We start from the raw sequence: 15,145 nt of genomic DNA, 5'->3' as shown, positions 1-15,145 counted from the left end.
CTGGCCATGCACCCAGCACTGAAATCATTACACAGAGGGTGTGTGTGTGTGCGCACGTTCAGAGGCGGGAAGAGGTGCGTGTGTGTGAGGACAGAGCTGCTATCCACATTATGAATTTCCCTTCAGCTGTCTCTGTGGCTTGGCAACCGTTTCTGGGTCAGGACAGAAAGAGGGGATGGGTTTCTGCCCAAAGGGCTTCTCCTCCCGGAGTGACTGGCTGGCTGGGGGTGGGGTGGGCCATGGGGCTGGCATATAACAAGGCGGGGAGGTGTCCTCCCTCCTGGAGCCTCCGGGTCTCAGGGCCCCACAGACACTGAGGGATGCCTCACTGATCGCTGTCCCTGCAACGAGCTGTGACACACACACACACACCCATCCTCTCCGGAGCAGCAGTGGATAATCAAGGCTGAATGAAGGGGTGGAGGAAACACAGAGCAGTCTTTGGAGAAAACAGAACAACCTTTGGGCAGGGATTCTCTAGGTCCTTTGACAGCAACACTCAGGCAGCCATCTGAGACAGAAAAGAGGCTCCCGGCTGGTTCCTTACTAACAGATTTCTCAGGCATGCTGGTTCCCAACAGAGCAGGGGGTGTGTACAGGAGGGAGGGGAGGGTTCCGTTAGCTTCGGTGATAAAATGGGACAGAGAACAAGTAGGGTGACAACATCACCTCACTTCAGACCAAGCAAAATGATGCTTAGCACCAGTTTCTTCTAAAATAATCGAGGTGCTGCTCTGACGTTGTTGATGGCAACAGAAAGAGAAAGGAGGGAAAAGAACTCCAGGCAGAAGAGCGGAGCTGACAGGCTAATGGCCAGTATCAGGAGACGCCTTCCAGTTATAGAAACAAAAGGCATCGAGAAAAGCATCCTCAGTGAGGGGGACTACAGGGAGTGGGGTGGCGGGGGAGTCTGAATAATTCCTTCGAGGAATCCCATTTCCCCACCTCGGTTTTAAGAGCTTTGGCCCAGTGACTGAGCATCCATGAGCCCATGAACCAAGAGGTCACAGTTCAATTCCCAGTCAGGGCAAATGCTGAGTTGCAAGTTTGATCCCCAAAAGGAGGTGTACAGGAGGTGGCCGGTCAATGTTTCTCAGATGTTTCTCTTTCTCTCCCTTTTCCTTCCCCCCCTTAAAAAAAAAAAAAAAAAAAAAAAAATCAATTAAACTATATATATGTATGCCTAAGCGACTGAACGACTTAGGCATATATATATGGTGGTCAGTGCACACCCACAGCGGGAGTACCGGTCAGCTGATGGGCTCATGGCAGGGCTACCAAGGGCGGTGGCGATAGGCGCAATGGGGCTGGGGATGAGCGGGAGTGGCATGGCACCTGGCCTGGACTCCTCCCCAGCACCTGCCACTTGGAGCACTATGTCGCTTGGGGGATGTCAGACTGCCAGTTTCGACCTGATGGGGCCAAAGCAGGCAGTCCGACATCTCCTGAGGGGTCCCAGATTGCAAGAAGGCACAGACCAGGCTGAGGGAACCCCACTGGTGCACAAATCTGTGCACTGGGCCTCTAGTATATACATAAAGTAGAAAAATGACAAAGTCCATACATGTTGCTGGGGTTGGGCACTAAGATGTGTCCCAAGGACTCTGCCAGGATCTGTCTGCATAAGGTCAGGGAGGACCCTGTGAGTCATCGTGGGTTTTATGCAGGTTGGCACAGCCAACTGAGGTCTGAGGGAGAAGGAACCTTCAAAGGAGTCACTGAACACAACGTCAGACCAGAGGCCTCGAGCTTCTCCTTTTCTCCCCCTCCCCATCGCCTGCCTTCAGAAGATCACTTGTTACTTGGGATAACTGGTTAAACGTTCCTTCCCATTTCCAGACTGACCATTCCAACTCAAATCTCAAAGGCCTCTCTGCACTGCTTCCCACACCACCCAAAGGATTTGTAACCTAGGAAACCAAAGGATAGTTTCATCAATAAATCAATTTATTTAAAAGAATATGTTACAATTAATTACACTAAGTGACATTACCGAACCATTTTAGAGTGGTTAGCTCTAGAACCAGGAATGAAAGAAACACTGCTAGCCATTACGTGTCTGTGTATTTTCTCTTCACATTTCTTAAATCACAAATAAAAAATACAAGATACTGCAGTGAAAATACAATTAGAGTTTCTCTCAAATAAATTAAGTGTGCATGGCCTGGGGAAAACTGAAGCCCAGCTCACTGGCTTGAAAAGGGAGCATGACATAAAACCGGTGTCAACGTTAGCAGCTGGCCGCGCGCCTCACCCCATGTCACTCCCCTCTTCGACTCCGACCTCCCCGCCCCCCCAGCCCCAAGCTTCCCACACACCTGAGATTATTGCTGAGGGTGAGCTGACGGTGTCCTGGTGTGAGTGAGGCCTGGCAAGGTGTGCGTGGGTTCAGGAGAAGAGGTGGGTGGGAGGTGGGACTGGGAGATGAGGTGCTGGAGCACACCCATCACCTCTACTCGCTCTCAGTATTCAGCCACACCTCCTCCCTCCAAAGGAAGCGAATGGGACACGTGAACCTGGTGAAGGCTGGGAGTCCAACAGCCCCCAGGGTTCCTCCTGCTGCAGCCCCCACCGGCGTGCACGGCGGAGGAGGGAGGGCACAGCAGTCCCTCCAAGTCGGGGGCTTCAGACCGACCAGGACGAGGTCCCTTTTAAGAAAACTGCCTCCTGGGAGCCACCCAGGAGTTGGAAAATTCCGAGAGGAGAGAGGTCCACCTCCTGCCAATGCCCTACCCTGTGGCTCCAAGCGCTGGTGCAAACCCAGAGCTGCTGGCCTGGGGAACTACAGGATGAGACCGAATGACCAGGCATGAGGACACAGAACGTTTCTCTTTCCTCCCTGAGAGCTCCCTCCAGGCCTGAGCTGCTCCGAGCACTCACCTGTGCTGAGCGTAGGCCTCGGGCAAGGGGAGGGCGGAGAAATGGAGAGCAGAATATAAACAGAGAGCAGAGCCCCAGGCCTGGCCCCACGACACCTTTCTGTGGGGACAGGCTTCTCAGGGCCTGCACTTCCTCCCGATCAGGAAGAAAGCAGAGCTTTCACCGAAGAAGATGGAAGCTGAGTGGAGGGGAGGACGGCGGGAGACCAGGAGCATCCTGCTGGCTCCGCTGGGGCACGGCAGGGGGAAGGGAGCCCTTCCTTTTCCCAGAGACAAGCTGCACAGGAAGCCTCCCCGGGCCGAACCCAGGACCAAGAAAGGGGGCAGGAGTTCGAGAAAGGACACGCAGGGCAGGGGGAAAGGAGTGTCACACTAACACTGCTTCATGCAAAGGAGGCTGGATCCTCTGGTGCTCCCCGGCCAGCGCTCTCGGCCTCTGCAGGCACCTGCTGGGGTCAAGAGAAGCGCTGGCCCGGGCCTCCTACCTACCGGGCAGCAGCCGGCAATCTCAGTGCTGCAGCCTCAAGCAGGGGCTGTTCCCACAGAGCCTGCCACCGAGCGCCAACCTGTGGGTCTTCGCCCCCTCTCCGAAGCACCAACCACTCACCCATCCAAAGCACCAAGTGAACATGCCAGAAAGGGGCCAGAGCAGCACCTGTCCGCTCAGGGGGCGGAGGGCAGCACGTGGGCTGCCACAGGGCCTCCTGGCCCACAGTGAAGGGGACTGGGGTAAACTGCTGCGGGTTTTTATAGTTTAAACAAAGCTGGCCTCGAATCCTCTTTAGCATCTAGGAGTGGAAAACCCAGGGGTCTTCTTTCCAGGGCCTCTGGCTCATCATTAAATTCACTGCAGCCAAAAGAAGCTAATCCCGTGACAAAGCCTTCACATCAGGGATCACCCTCTGCAACTTTCAACGCTCGGCATTCACATGTTCTGAGCTCTGATTCCACCTGGGTGTGGAGGAGGGGAGAGGGGACAGGAAGGATATCCTGTACGATCCCACACTCCCCTGGGGCGAACAGCTGCCAGGATAACAGAGGGAAAGAGGATTCACAATGATTTGCAAAAACAAGTTATAAAAAAAGAAAACATCAAAGCACCCCAACACTGCTCAGTGGAGTTGACTACAACCAACTATGGTTGCCTCCCAGTTAGACAAAGCAAAGGACGCCACCCTCTGGAGGTTTCTGTTCAGAAGATGGAGAGGGAAAGGAAAAGAAGGTTCAAAGGTGTGTTTCCGTTGCACCCGAGCCTGGCTTAGAGCCCCCAGTGCAATCCTCTGAAGACAGAGCCCGCGGGCCGACCATGCGGCCCTGCTCTAGTCAGCCCCGAACCCCGGCCCTGGGGTGCAGCTCTTAGACCTCAAGGTCCACCTGCAAGGTCAGATGAGATCTTTAAGGGACGAAAAGGATCTCCTTCAGTCTCCTGTTAATGAAACCATATTCCCACTGCTCCTTCCTGGGTCCTCAGCTGGCTGGGACGGATGCGGTTTGTTTCACACCGACCACTGACCCATCCCAAGTTTCCCCAAGGCCTGGGGAATGCTGTCAGCTGCTTAAGGAAGTCACAGAGAATGTCATAGTTATGGGTGGTTACTGGTCACAAACCGAGTAGGGAAAAGCTTATGTACATGGGGCGTTTCTCCCTTCCTTTCCCCTACCTACGTCCAATCTCTGTGCCTAAAGGTATCAGCGTTGACTCTGGCCCCTGGTCCTATCTCAGCTTCAGAAAAGCAGTGAAACTATGACCAGAAGTGTTTCAGGGCCCTGTGGCATTGCCCTCCTGAGCTCCCCTCCCACTGTAGGCCAGGGGAGGGGGAGCACACAGGGGCCCCGGGAAAGGGAAGGTGTGGATTGTGGCTAGAGAGCTATGAGTGGAGAGTCGGATAGACCAGGAAGATGTCTTGGAATTGAGAGACCGCCCCACGCCTGCAGACGCCCCTGCAGACCGCAGCCTGGCTGCCCCGTTAGGAACACACCCCTCCCTTCTCCCCAACAGCTTCCGGGAAGAAAAAGAAACCATGCTCCTTGCTCCTCAGACTCTACAGTCACACGTGAGCCAGAATCCTCACTCCGTACAAAAAGGGGGGGAAACCCAAGCAGGTTGTAAACTTTTCGAGTCCTTCACGAGGAGAGGTATTTTCCCTGTAATTTTTTTTTTCCTTTTTAAAGTTTGTTTCAAAAGAAAGAGAGCAAGAAAGAAGTCATGAATTCTAGTGAAAGGTGTGTAAAAACACAAGCTAAAAAAGGTACTGCCATCAATATGAAATTTAAAAAGAAATATATATATGTAAATACGTGCAGCTAATTTGTGTATATATAATTTTTACATACATACATACATATGTATGAACAGTGCAAATGGATGGAGTTCATAGTTCCAGTCTTAAAAATATAGTACAAGGAGTCTGTTGGTGCGAGGCCCAGTGAGAGGACAGAGACCGTCGGTGAGTTGGCTGGGCTCATTCCTGTTCCTATCTTAGCTCAGGTGGCTCCTGGTGCTGACCAATCTGGTGTTTTCTACCGGCTCAATTCCAGAGACATGACATTCAGAAGGATTATTATTATTTAGTTTAGGGCTTTGAGTATAATGACTTTTCCTTTTCCTCTTCCTTTGTGTTAATGGTTACTCTGTCTGACATGGGAGACGAAGGGGTCGGAGGATGGAGGTGAAGAGAAGGGGGTGAGGGAAGGCTAGGTGGCCACATCCCTCTGCTGTGACCGCGCCATCTGGAAAATGTTCTGAAAGAAACAAAGGAGAGTTATTGGGAAGCCTCAGATGTCTACCTCTCCTCCAGTCCGGAGTCACCGTTCAAACGGAATCAGAAAATGCACGACTGGATGACTCGATCGGATGGGCCTCTTCCCACTGTGCCTTCCCACCTAGAATCCCAGCCTGTAGAGCTGGGAGGGACCTGCTATTAAGTATCTGGCTCAGCCTTCCCATTTTACACATGAGAGAAAATGAGGAAACTGGACCCTAGGGAGACTGCTTTGCCCAAAATCAGAGAAAAACAAACCAGGAGAAAATCTAGATCCTGTGCCCAAAGACCAGTGTGCCTTCTACTGCACCAAGAATATACATTTTTGTGTTCCTGACGCTACTGCTGAACCTCAGGAACATTTTCTTTGAGACTCAGTGGCTAACATTCAGACTCTCCTCATTCTGCCCCAGCACTGGCACACAGACAGCAGGAAAGCAGGCAAAGACCTGCCCCCACACACCATTTGTGGTTGGCCTGGACAGAGCGGCTAAAACTGAGGACAGCTGCCCCCTGGGTCAGGAACAGCATGGAGGGAGCTTTGATAAAATCAGGCGGGGGGGGGGGGGGGGGGTCCATGAAGTCCTGAGAGATGGGGTACCCTGCAGGCAGTGGCCATCCTCTAGACCAGGGGAAGAAACCCTTTTCCTGCTCAGGGCCTTTTGGATATTTATAACATCATTCACGGGCCACACAAAATTATCAACTTAAAAATCAGCCCGCTCCATTTGATCATTTAATTAACTCACCCCATAATGACTTGGCAGGGCCAGACCAAATCATTTTTTGGGCTGTAAACAGCCCATGGGCCACACACTCCCCACCCCTGCTCTAGACAAAGGAAGAAGCATGGCTTTTACACAGTCTGTTTAGCATCCAAAAGCTGACCCTCTGTGTGAGAGTATCCAGGCTCACTTGGGGTCATCACCTAACCAACAGTCCCAGGAAGATGGGGATGGGGGAAGGGCCCCAGGCTATGTGGCTGAAAGCCTACACATTTAAACAAAGAGGAAATAATCAATTCAAGTTTGTCTAGAATTACCTCTTTTCTCCACTTGAGCTCACAGAACACCCTCTCGAAGCATTCGTGCATGTAATTGAACTGAAAAAAGAACACAGCAACACTCACTGACTTGGCAGGACCAGGTTCCCAAGGGCCATCCATGCCTTTGAACTTCCGCCCTGAGCACCCCCACCTTCCAAACTTCCTCAGCCCAGAGAAGAACCCTGACAAGCCAAGCCCCACAAAGCCAGGCCTGGCTCATCTACGACTCTCTGGCTCCTTCTAGTGGTAACTGTGAGTCAAGCGGGATTGAAACTGCCAATCCCAGTGGTGCCTCCAGGAAAGCCAGCAAGAACCGGGGCTTTAGAATTCAACAGGTTCACTGCTCTCCCTGGAGCTCTCTCCTCGGAAGCCTTTGGTGTAAGAACTCTAAGCCCAGCGTATCCTCCCCAAGCATGCTTCCCGTCTACCACTCACATATGGGGTGAAGATTTTAACCCATCGAGGCTTCTTCTCTCCTCGTGCATACTCAAAACAAAAGGCCATTCCTTCTTCATCTGTGTCCCACCGCTGCATCTCATCCCATTCAAATGCTATTACCTGGTTCTGAACAACCGAGAACAAGAGGGTAAGTTTGAGAATGTTGGGAAGCTTAATAAGACGGTTCTCAGCCAGGCAGCAGGAGAGAGATGGGTGAAGTTACAACAGTTGTCTGCAGCACTTCAGGAAAAGGTGACAGAAGAATAAGAGTCAGGGTAACACGTGAGGGTGAGGATCAGCATGAATCCAGTGCGTACTTATCCACCCCAGTCAAACAGTTCTGACATCATCCCACGACCAGAACTAAAACACAACAAGAGAGTGACTATTAAAGTATCACCAGGGTTCCCAGCCCCAGCCCCATGCTGAACTCTCACCTCCAGCTGTCCTTCCTCAGTGCAAGCATGAAGCTTAAAGTGCGTAATGCTGATGGCTGTGATCACGTGCCCCTTCCTCCTGGAGTCACAGGCACAGTGGGGAAAGATGATTTCATTGTAGCCTTCACAAGTTCTCAGCATGTTGAGATACTAGGGGAAAGAAGGAAGAGAAAGCATGTTGCCATGGAACTGGACCACCATGAAAAGCTGCCTGGCACACATCCGGTGCTCAACAAGTACTTCTGGTAAAATGCAGAAATGGATGAGAGTGTTTGGAGTAGTACTATATGTGCAAAAAAACAATATGTATACCAAATACCAACACGGGTATTACCAAAGGCCCTTATGAAGTCACTTTCATTCCACTGGCTTTGAAAAAGGCAAAGAACTACTGCAGAGGTTGATGGTCCTTTAGTATTTGGCACTTTTAACCAAAAAGATGCAGATGTATTGGTCAGAATCATGCATTAATATGTAAAAGACAATGCCATTATTTTACAGAACAGAAAGTTGATTTTTAAAACCCTGTTTCCCACATATTAAAATTCCCACAAACAAAATCCAACAAATAGACTTGATTCTATTTAAAATAATTTTTGTTCCCTATTTTAGTCTATTGATATGCAGAGAATTTGTAGATAGTTTCTTGATCTTTTGGAATTTACTTTTCATCACATAAGTGAGAAAATAACTATCCCAGCTAGACATAAGATTATGGGCTAAGCCTCATGGCTAATTTGTATATTCTTATTTCAACCCAATTAATTTAGGTAGATAAAGTCCTTCATAAAAAGTGCATAGAAGGTACAAAGAAATTCGAGTGATTTATAAGAATCGTAACCAATGCAATTACTGCCTTGTGTGAAATCATGCAAAATTTTAATTGGAAAATTTTCAACTATATGTGAATTTGCCAAGAAAAATATTTTAAAATTCTATGAGTGGAAGTTTTGTAAGTGTTCATTACAAATTTTATTTTTGACAATTTCCATCCTTTTATATATGGCAGATACAAATTAAAAACTAATTTTAAAACATTTAAGGAGTATTCTAGGCAGCCCTCTGAACAGAACTTCCTGGGATAATAAAAATGTTCTATATCTGAGCTAGCTAATATAGTAGCTACTAGCCACATGTGCTACTCCACACTCGAAGTGTGGCTAATGCATCCGAGGAACTGAATTTTAAATTTTGTTTAATTTAAATAAAGTTAAATTTAAATAGCCACATGAAGATGGTAGCCATCGAAATGACCAGTACAGCTCTAGCATATGATACTAACCAAAAGCACTACAGTGCATAAACGTTTAAGCAACTGCAGAGACTGAAGTTATAAAAACAAATGATTATGCCACTGCTAAATCACAACGAAAATAATTTCCAATGTAAAAAACCTAGTATCAATTCTTACGGAATCTTATCTTTATCATATTAAATGTTTTACACATCTTTCTTTTAGATTTTTTTCTATCAAAAAGAATTCCATTTGGTTATTATTTATAATGAAGTTACATATCTATATAACGAAATAAGCTCTTTATGTGCTAAATGGAGGAACACATGGACTTTATGTCAAGGCCTATCTCCCTTTCCTTTTTAAAAATTAGTGCAGCCACTGACCAGGTTGCTACACCTTTTAAAAAAGACGGGAACAACAGGCTTACGAGACAAGGAGTTATTTTCTAGAGAGATTATGGGGACGTAGACCTACCATGACCATTTTCCTTTGTTCATACAGCTTCTGTAACTGGTAGGACTTTTCCTCTGCCTTGATGTAGCCTTTTTTCACATCATCGACAGCCTGTCACCAAAAAGAGGCAAGAAAGAAAGAAATGTAAAAATCACTATCAAGTACATTCTTAATAGAAACAGAGACAGATTTATTTTCAGAATAACTTTTATGTATATGGCCCATCGCATCACTGGAGCACTCTGCCACCTGGATGTATTTACTGGAATAAGCAGCATGTACGGAGTGTCTGGTATGCCTTCAAGGATTGTTCTAGGCACAGGAGGAATCTGGTTTCTCATGTTAAGAGATTTAAACTCTGGTTAATTTATATATGTGGAACAATTAGAGAACATTAAAAGAGAGCATACAATACTGAATTAAAGATAACAAAGAAGTAACAAAAATGTGTGGTATAGATAAGATACATGCAGTCAGAACACGAGAGCTTATTGCTAATTGTAGTTATCGAGGAAGCCTTGGTTGGGCCAACATGGAATAGAAGAATCTACTAGCTGTAGTCAGGAAATAGGAATCGGTTTGAGGTTATATACAGTCAGGAGACAGATTTGCCTAATTTGAATAAAGGGTATATGGTTAAGGGAAAATGAAAGATAATGCGCTGGAGGGATAGGTTAACAGATTAGGAAGGACCCTAAAAAGCAGGCACAGGCATTTAGACTTAAGGACAGTAGGGAGCTAAAATAAGCAATTAAAAAACATTTTTTTAAAAAGGAAGATTGATTTGTATATGCGTGTCAAGTGAATTAAGCTAAGGAGAGAATAAAATGAGAGACAGACGGTGTCATATGAAATGAAACAAGACCTTAAACTAGGAATGTAAAATAGTGTACATAGCTATTATGGAAAAAGTATGGCAGTTCCTCAAAAATTATAAATAGAATTACCATATAACCCAGTAATCTCAATCTGGTCATATTAAAAGCAGGATTTTGAAAAGATTATTTACACACCCATGTTCATAATCTTATATAATAAAAGACTAATATGCAAATAAACCGAACAGGGGAACAAAAGAACAACCAGTCACTATGATGTGTGCTGACCACCAGGAGGCGTGTGTGGAACATGGTGGGTGTCGGCCACGGCAGGATGGTAGCAGTGAGTGACCACGCCAGACCAAGTCAGGGCACCGGTCGCTGTCATCGGGGCGAGCCTTGGGTGGTCATTAAAAATTTTTTGCTCCCATGCACCACAGTCCTGCAGGTGCTCACAGCAACGGCCCCAACTACACCGTGCTGTCAGCAGGTGAGAGCAGATCTGGCGAAGTCAGTGCGTGGGAGCAGCAGCGGTGGGAGCAGGGCTGCTGGCAGATAGGGGACTGGGGGGCTGCAGCAGGAGGGACCAGGTGGGGGCGCAGAGGATGGGCCAAGACCCGCCCCTGTGCCCACCGCAGCCTCAAGGCCCACAGTTCCTTTCAAAGTACAAAACAAACAAAAACAGAAAGTGCATGAATCCGTGCACTGGACCCCTAGTAGTATTCATAATAGCCAAGTGATGGGGAAAAGAACCAATGTCCATCCACAGATGACTAGATAAGTAAAATGAGACATACACATACAATGAAACATTTTTGCCTTAAAAAGGAAGGAAATCATGCTATAACATGAATGAGACATTATGCTAAGTGAAATAAGCCAGTCACAAAAAGACAAGTACCATATGATTCCACTTACATGATCAGGAAACCGATCTTAGCAAAACTATGCTAAGATTATGCCCTGTGTAGAGCCTATACTTGAACCAGATATTCTGACTCCTAGCTAATGTTCACATTGCAACAATACAAGGCTCTGCTATAAATTTATTATTTGTAGAGTCATAACAACATAAACACTGAATACTGATTTAATAAATATTATAATATGCCTATATTAGGAAGATAGGAGAGATGAAAAGATACAGGTATTAGTAAGAATGAAGAACAAAATGGAGCTAGAGTCTCATTTTTTAGTGGGAAATGAAGAGATATTGTCTGAATTTGAAAAATCAAGTAGGAGCAATATAACCAAATTATTACAGAGACATGGATGCAAATCTGAAAGAAAAAAACAAAGCTAAAGAAGGTGAAAGTGACTGCCTTTGTGGAGAGATGAAGGTAGGTGGAAGCAACTAATATTTTTCGTAATAACCTATGTAGAACTACATGTTGATTTATACTCTATGAATATGTTGGTTTAAACTCTGTGGATGTGTAATTTTGGTAGAGATTATTTTAAAAGGTATATAGCCATAATGCTCATTTTCTGTTGTTTAAATAAATATATTTTAAACTCCAGGATGTTTTCACTACTTAAGCTTATTTATATTTTGTGAAATGGGATAACACATTTTATAAATTTAACTAAGATTCAAGAGGCAAAGCAAGTTACCCAAGGATTGATACTGAATTAGCAAATTACCCACTACATATGAACCGATCAAAAACAAAAAACAAAATCAGGCCTTTCTAGGAAAATCAATTCACCTACCTGATGAAAGAAGTAGGTAACAGCAAGGTCATTGTCATTTAAGAGGATTTCTTCTTCTGTTGTAAAAAGCCACTTTCGAATGGTCAGGCAGGTGCCTGGCACAGCTGATGTGTAATTCTGGACATAGAGTTTATGAGGAAATTCATTAGGTGCCAGCTTACGTACTAAAGAGAAGACAAAACAAAGAAAGCTAGAGTGATAAGATATATAGGGAATTTCCCCAGTGTAAACTGCAGATAAAATGTAAACGGCCAGATAGAGAATGGCAGATTATCGTTAACCTGAACCTGGACTTAGATCTGTTGAGGAGTACTTTCTCAGGATTAACCATTTGTCTACCCAAATCTACCCCTTGGAACTATGACTATGGCCAGTCGGGCTCAAACTGACTGAATTCTATCACCTGAGGGACACACTATTCAGTTAACACGCTGACTCTGCGGCCAGACTTTACTACAAAGTCTATTACAATATCTGATCCATTATCCAGTGAGTTACAGTGATGTCCACTCAGCGTCTTTAAGCAAGCCTCTCCTCTTGCCCAGCCATGGTGCTGTCAGAGTCTCATGTGGTCTCTCAATGAACCGCTTTTATTGTTGAGTTGAAAGGCTCTCCCCGCCCCACCCCCCAACTCTCAAACATTCATCCCCTGAAAAGTGTCTTCTGAATAAAGTTACTTCCTCTTTTTAATAATGCATAAGCAGGACAAAACTCTACTGCTTTTAATTTCTATATTGATTTTCTTTGAAAAGGCTGTTTTCTTCTTTTGATTGATGGCTACTTGGCTTTCTAACACTGCAAAAGACAGATTTAATATTTCCTGTTTTATTTATTAACTAAAGTTTAGAAAAGAATAACATTAGAATCCAAGTGTCTGGTTCCCTGGCAATCCTTTGTTTTGTTTTTAAAAAAGCAAGCAAGAATTTATTGACTGCAGCAAAAACACACTCAGGACAGTGGAACAAGGCCCACTGCTCCCCTGGCTTCAAGTCTCATAGGTCCTTTAGAGGAGGGGGATATGTGCCCTGGGGGGGAGGGGGAGGGGAGGGGAGTGGAATGGCGTGGGTGTGCTCCCTGGAGGGGAGAGTGCCCCTAGGGATCCTTTGTAACATTCCTATCTGCCTAGTTAGACTGTAGGGAGTTGGCAAGATAAAGAATAGGAACATGGCCACTTCAGGGAGAATCAAAATTATTCTACATTGACCTGCGACAGTAGGCCAACCCAAGCCTACCAACTCCCTCCTTTTCTGAGATGAGGAAGATCTGATTAATTATTATGTCATTTCTGGCCTTAGGGGTGTGTGTGTGTGTGTGTGTGTGTGTGTGTGTTCGTTGCAAAAAAGACCCATACACTGTAGGAAATAATTAGGAAATCTATGTCATTCAGGGCAAGCACTCAGACTTCCTCCCCTTTGTGGTTTCAATGCAACCAGTGTGACCAACATCCCTTAGCTTTTATAAAATAATATATAAGGCAAGCTTCCTGTCATGATGTAACAAGATTTCCTAGGAAGAGTTACAAAGAAACTCAAAAGATATGCATTCAAGCAATGTCTTTTAAGCAATTTATCTCTTTCTAACTCCTGAATAAAAAATAAAAAATAAAATAAATAAATTAAAAAAAGCCAAGACCGGTGTGGCTCAGTGGATAGAGCGTCAGCCTGTGGACTGAAAGGTCCCAGGTTCGATTCCGGTCAAGGGCATGTACCTTGGTTGCGGGCACATCCCCAGTAGGGGGTATGAAAGAGGCAGCTGATCGATGATTCTCTCTCATCGATGTTTCTAACTCTCTATCCCTCTTCCTTACTCTCTGTAAAAAAATCAATAAAATATATATTTTTTTAAAATCTTAAAAAACACAAAGCACACTAAAATAGCTGCTAAATAGAACCACCCCTTTTTGTAAAGCTGCTTCACTGGAATGTATTACTTTTGAACCTCTGACTTCAAAAGAACCTCATGGAAGTAAACTACTTCAACCCTGGGTGCAAGTAACTTCTACTTAATAAAAGAGGGAAGGATCGACAGTGACCACATCCTTTGACTTGGACTTAATGGGATTTGCCTGGTCTGCTTGTTGGAGTCCGTCCTAATAAACAGACTCTCCCTTGGTCTGTAAGCTCTTCTCTAGGCAAATAGTTTCAGCCTGACAGCTTCTGGAAGCTTCAGTCTGACAGCATTAGAATAAAATACCCTCAAACAGAACTTCATATGAGCCACAGCCACTTACCAAAGGAATGATTGATCACTTCAAATAAGGCAAAGTAATTCACTGTTGTACTGTCCATGCCAACCTTTGCTGCAATAGCCTAAAGTATAAACAGGATAGATTAGTTTCAAGAAAACTAAATCAGCCAGGCTGGCGTGGCTCAGTGGCTGAGCATTGACCTATGAGCCAGGAAGTCACAGTTCGATTCCCAGTCAGGGCACATGCCTGGGGTTGTGGGCTTGATCCCCAGTGTAGGGCATGTAGGAGGCAGCCGATCAATGATTCTCTCTCATCGTTGATATTTCTATCTCTCCCCCTCTCCCTTCCTCTCTGAAATTAATAAAAATATATTTAAATTAAAAAAAGAAGACTTGAGCAGACATGAAGGAGCTTCCACTGGTTAAAGATGGAACAATTTGAATATCACAAAGATAATACATGCTATTGATTAAATCATGCTGTGTACATAAAAACCCACACAATACTAAAAATAAAAATAAAATAAAAAATAACCTCCTTGGACATCATCAGAATCAACTAAGGCACCAATTCTTTACTCTGGAAATTGGCAATAAAAGGAAAGAAACATTTATCCCTCCCTTATCAAAAACCGTACTTCAGGATAACTAAATATCCATAGCTGATAAGAAAAAGTTCTTTACAGAATAAGTCTAGTTAATAAATGTGAAGATATGAGAGAATTAGAAAAGCAACACTTTACAACCCCTTAATGAACCAGAGGTTAAGAGAGCAATCATTGGTGATACACTCATTTGAGAAAAGATCAATGGAGAACTTTACAAAGGAGAAGCAATATGAAGAATACAGCACCGATTATGACTTATTCTTATCAAAATAGCTGAACCTGAATCTAATTAAGCCTCCAGAGAAAACTTCCATCTATAAAAAATATAAGGCGAGAGCAAGACATACTAAATGACACGAATACATAAGAGAAACAAACAAACAGATAAACTCAGAAAGTGGGACATTCCACAAGACATAGACCCAATTTCTGAAATTACACAATGACATGGGAAACAAGTTGGAGAAGGGAAGACAGACTGCTCTATTTTAAAACAAACATAAAAATCAAATGTGATATAAAGACCTTATTTAGATTCAGATTTTAACCAATCAACTATAAAAAAATC

General features: G+C 45.0%; 1 protein-coding gene across 4 annotated transcripts in view; it reads right to left on the bottom strand.

Moving 5' to 3' along the window:
- Positions 1-1,926: 1,926 nt before the first annotated feature.
- The window catches only part of SNX27 (sorting nexin 27), a 40,351-nt gene continuing 27,132 nt past the window's right edge, over positions 1,927-15,145 (bottom strand). For 3 of the 4 annotated variants that reach the window (XM_036453002.2, XM_036453005.2, XM_036453006.2), the window contains 7 exons: positions 14,013-14,091; positions 11,783-11,946; positions 9,273-9,362; positions 7,562-7,711; positions 7,122-7,250; positions 6,684-6,743; positions 1,927-5,621 (listed from right to left, as the gene is read on the bottom strand). In XM_036453002.2, coding sequence (XP_036308895.1) covers positions 5,574-5,621; positions 6,684-6,743; positions 7,122-7,250; positions 7,562-7,711; positions 9,273-9,362; positions 11,783-11,946; positions 14,013-14,091 — 720 coding nt within the window. In that variant the 3' untranslated portion in view covers positions 1,927-5,573. Of the gene's footprint in view, positions 5,622-6,683; positions 6,744-7,121; positions 7,251-7,328; positions 7,365-7,561; positions 7,712-9,272; positions 9,363-11,782; positions 11,947-14,012; positions 14,092-15,145 lie in introns of those variants that run through there. The other variant, XM_036453004.2, reaches the window with a different exon arrangement.

The sequence above is a fragment of the Pipistrellus kuhlii genome, unplaced genomic scaffold, assembly GCF_014108245.1.
Source record: "Pipistrellus kuhlii isolate mPipKuh1 unplaced genomic scaffold, mPipKuh1.p scaffold_m20_p_24, whole genome shotgun sequence".
Lineage (NCBI taxonomy): Eukaryota > Metazoa > Chordata > Mammalia > Chiroptera > Vespertilionidae > Pipistrellus > Pipistrellus kuhlii.
This window is presented reverse-complemented; position numbering and strand designations above follow the sequence as displayed.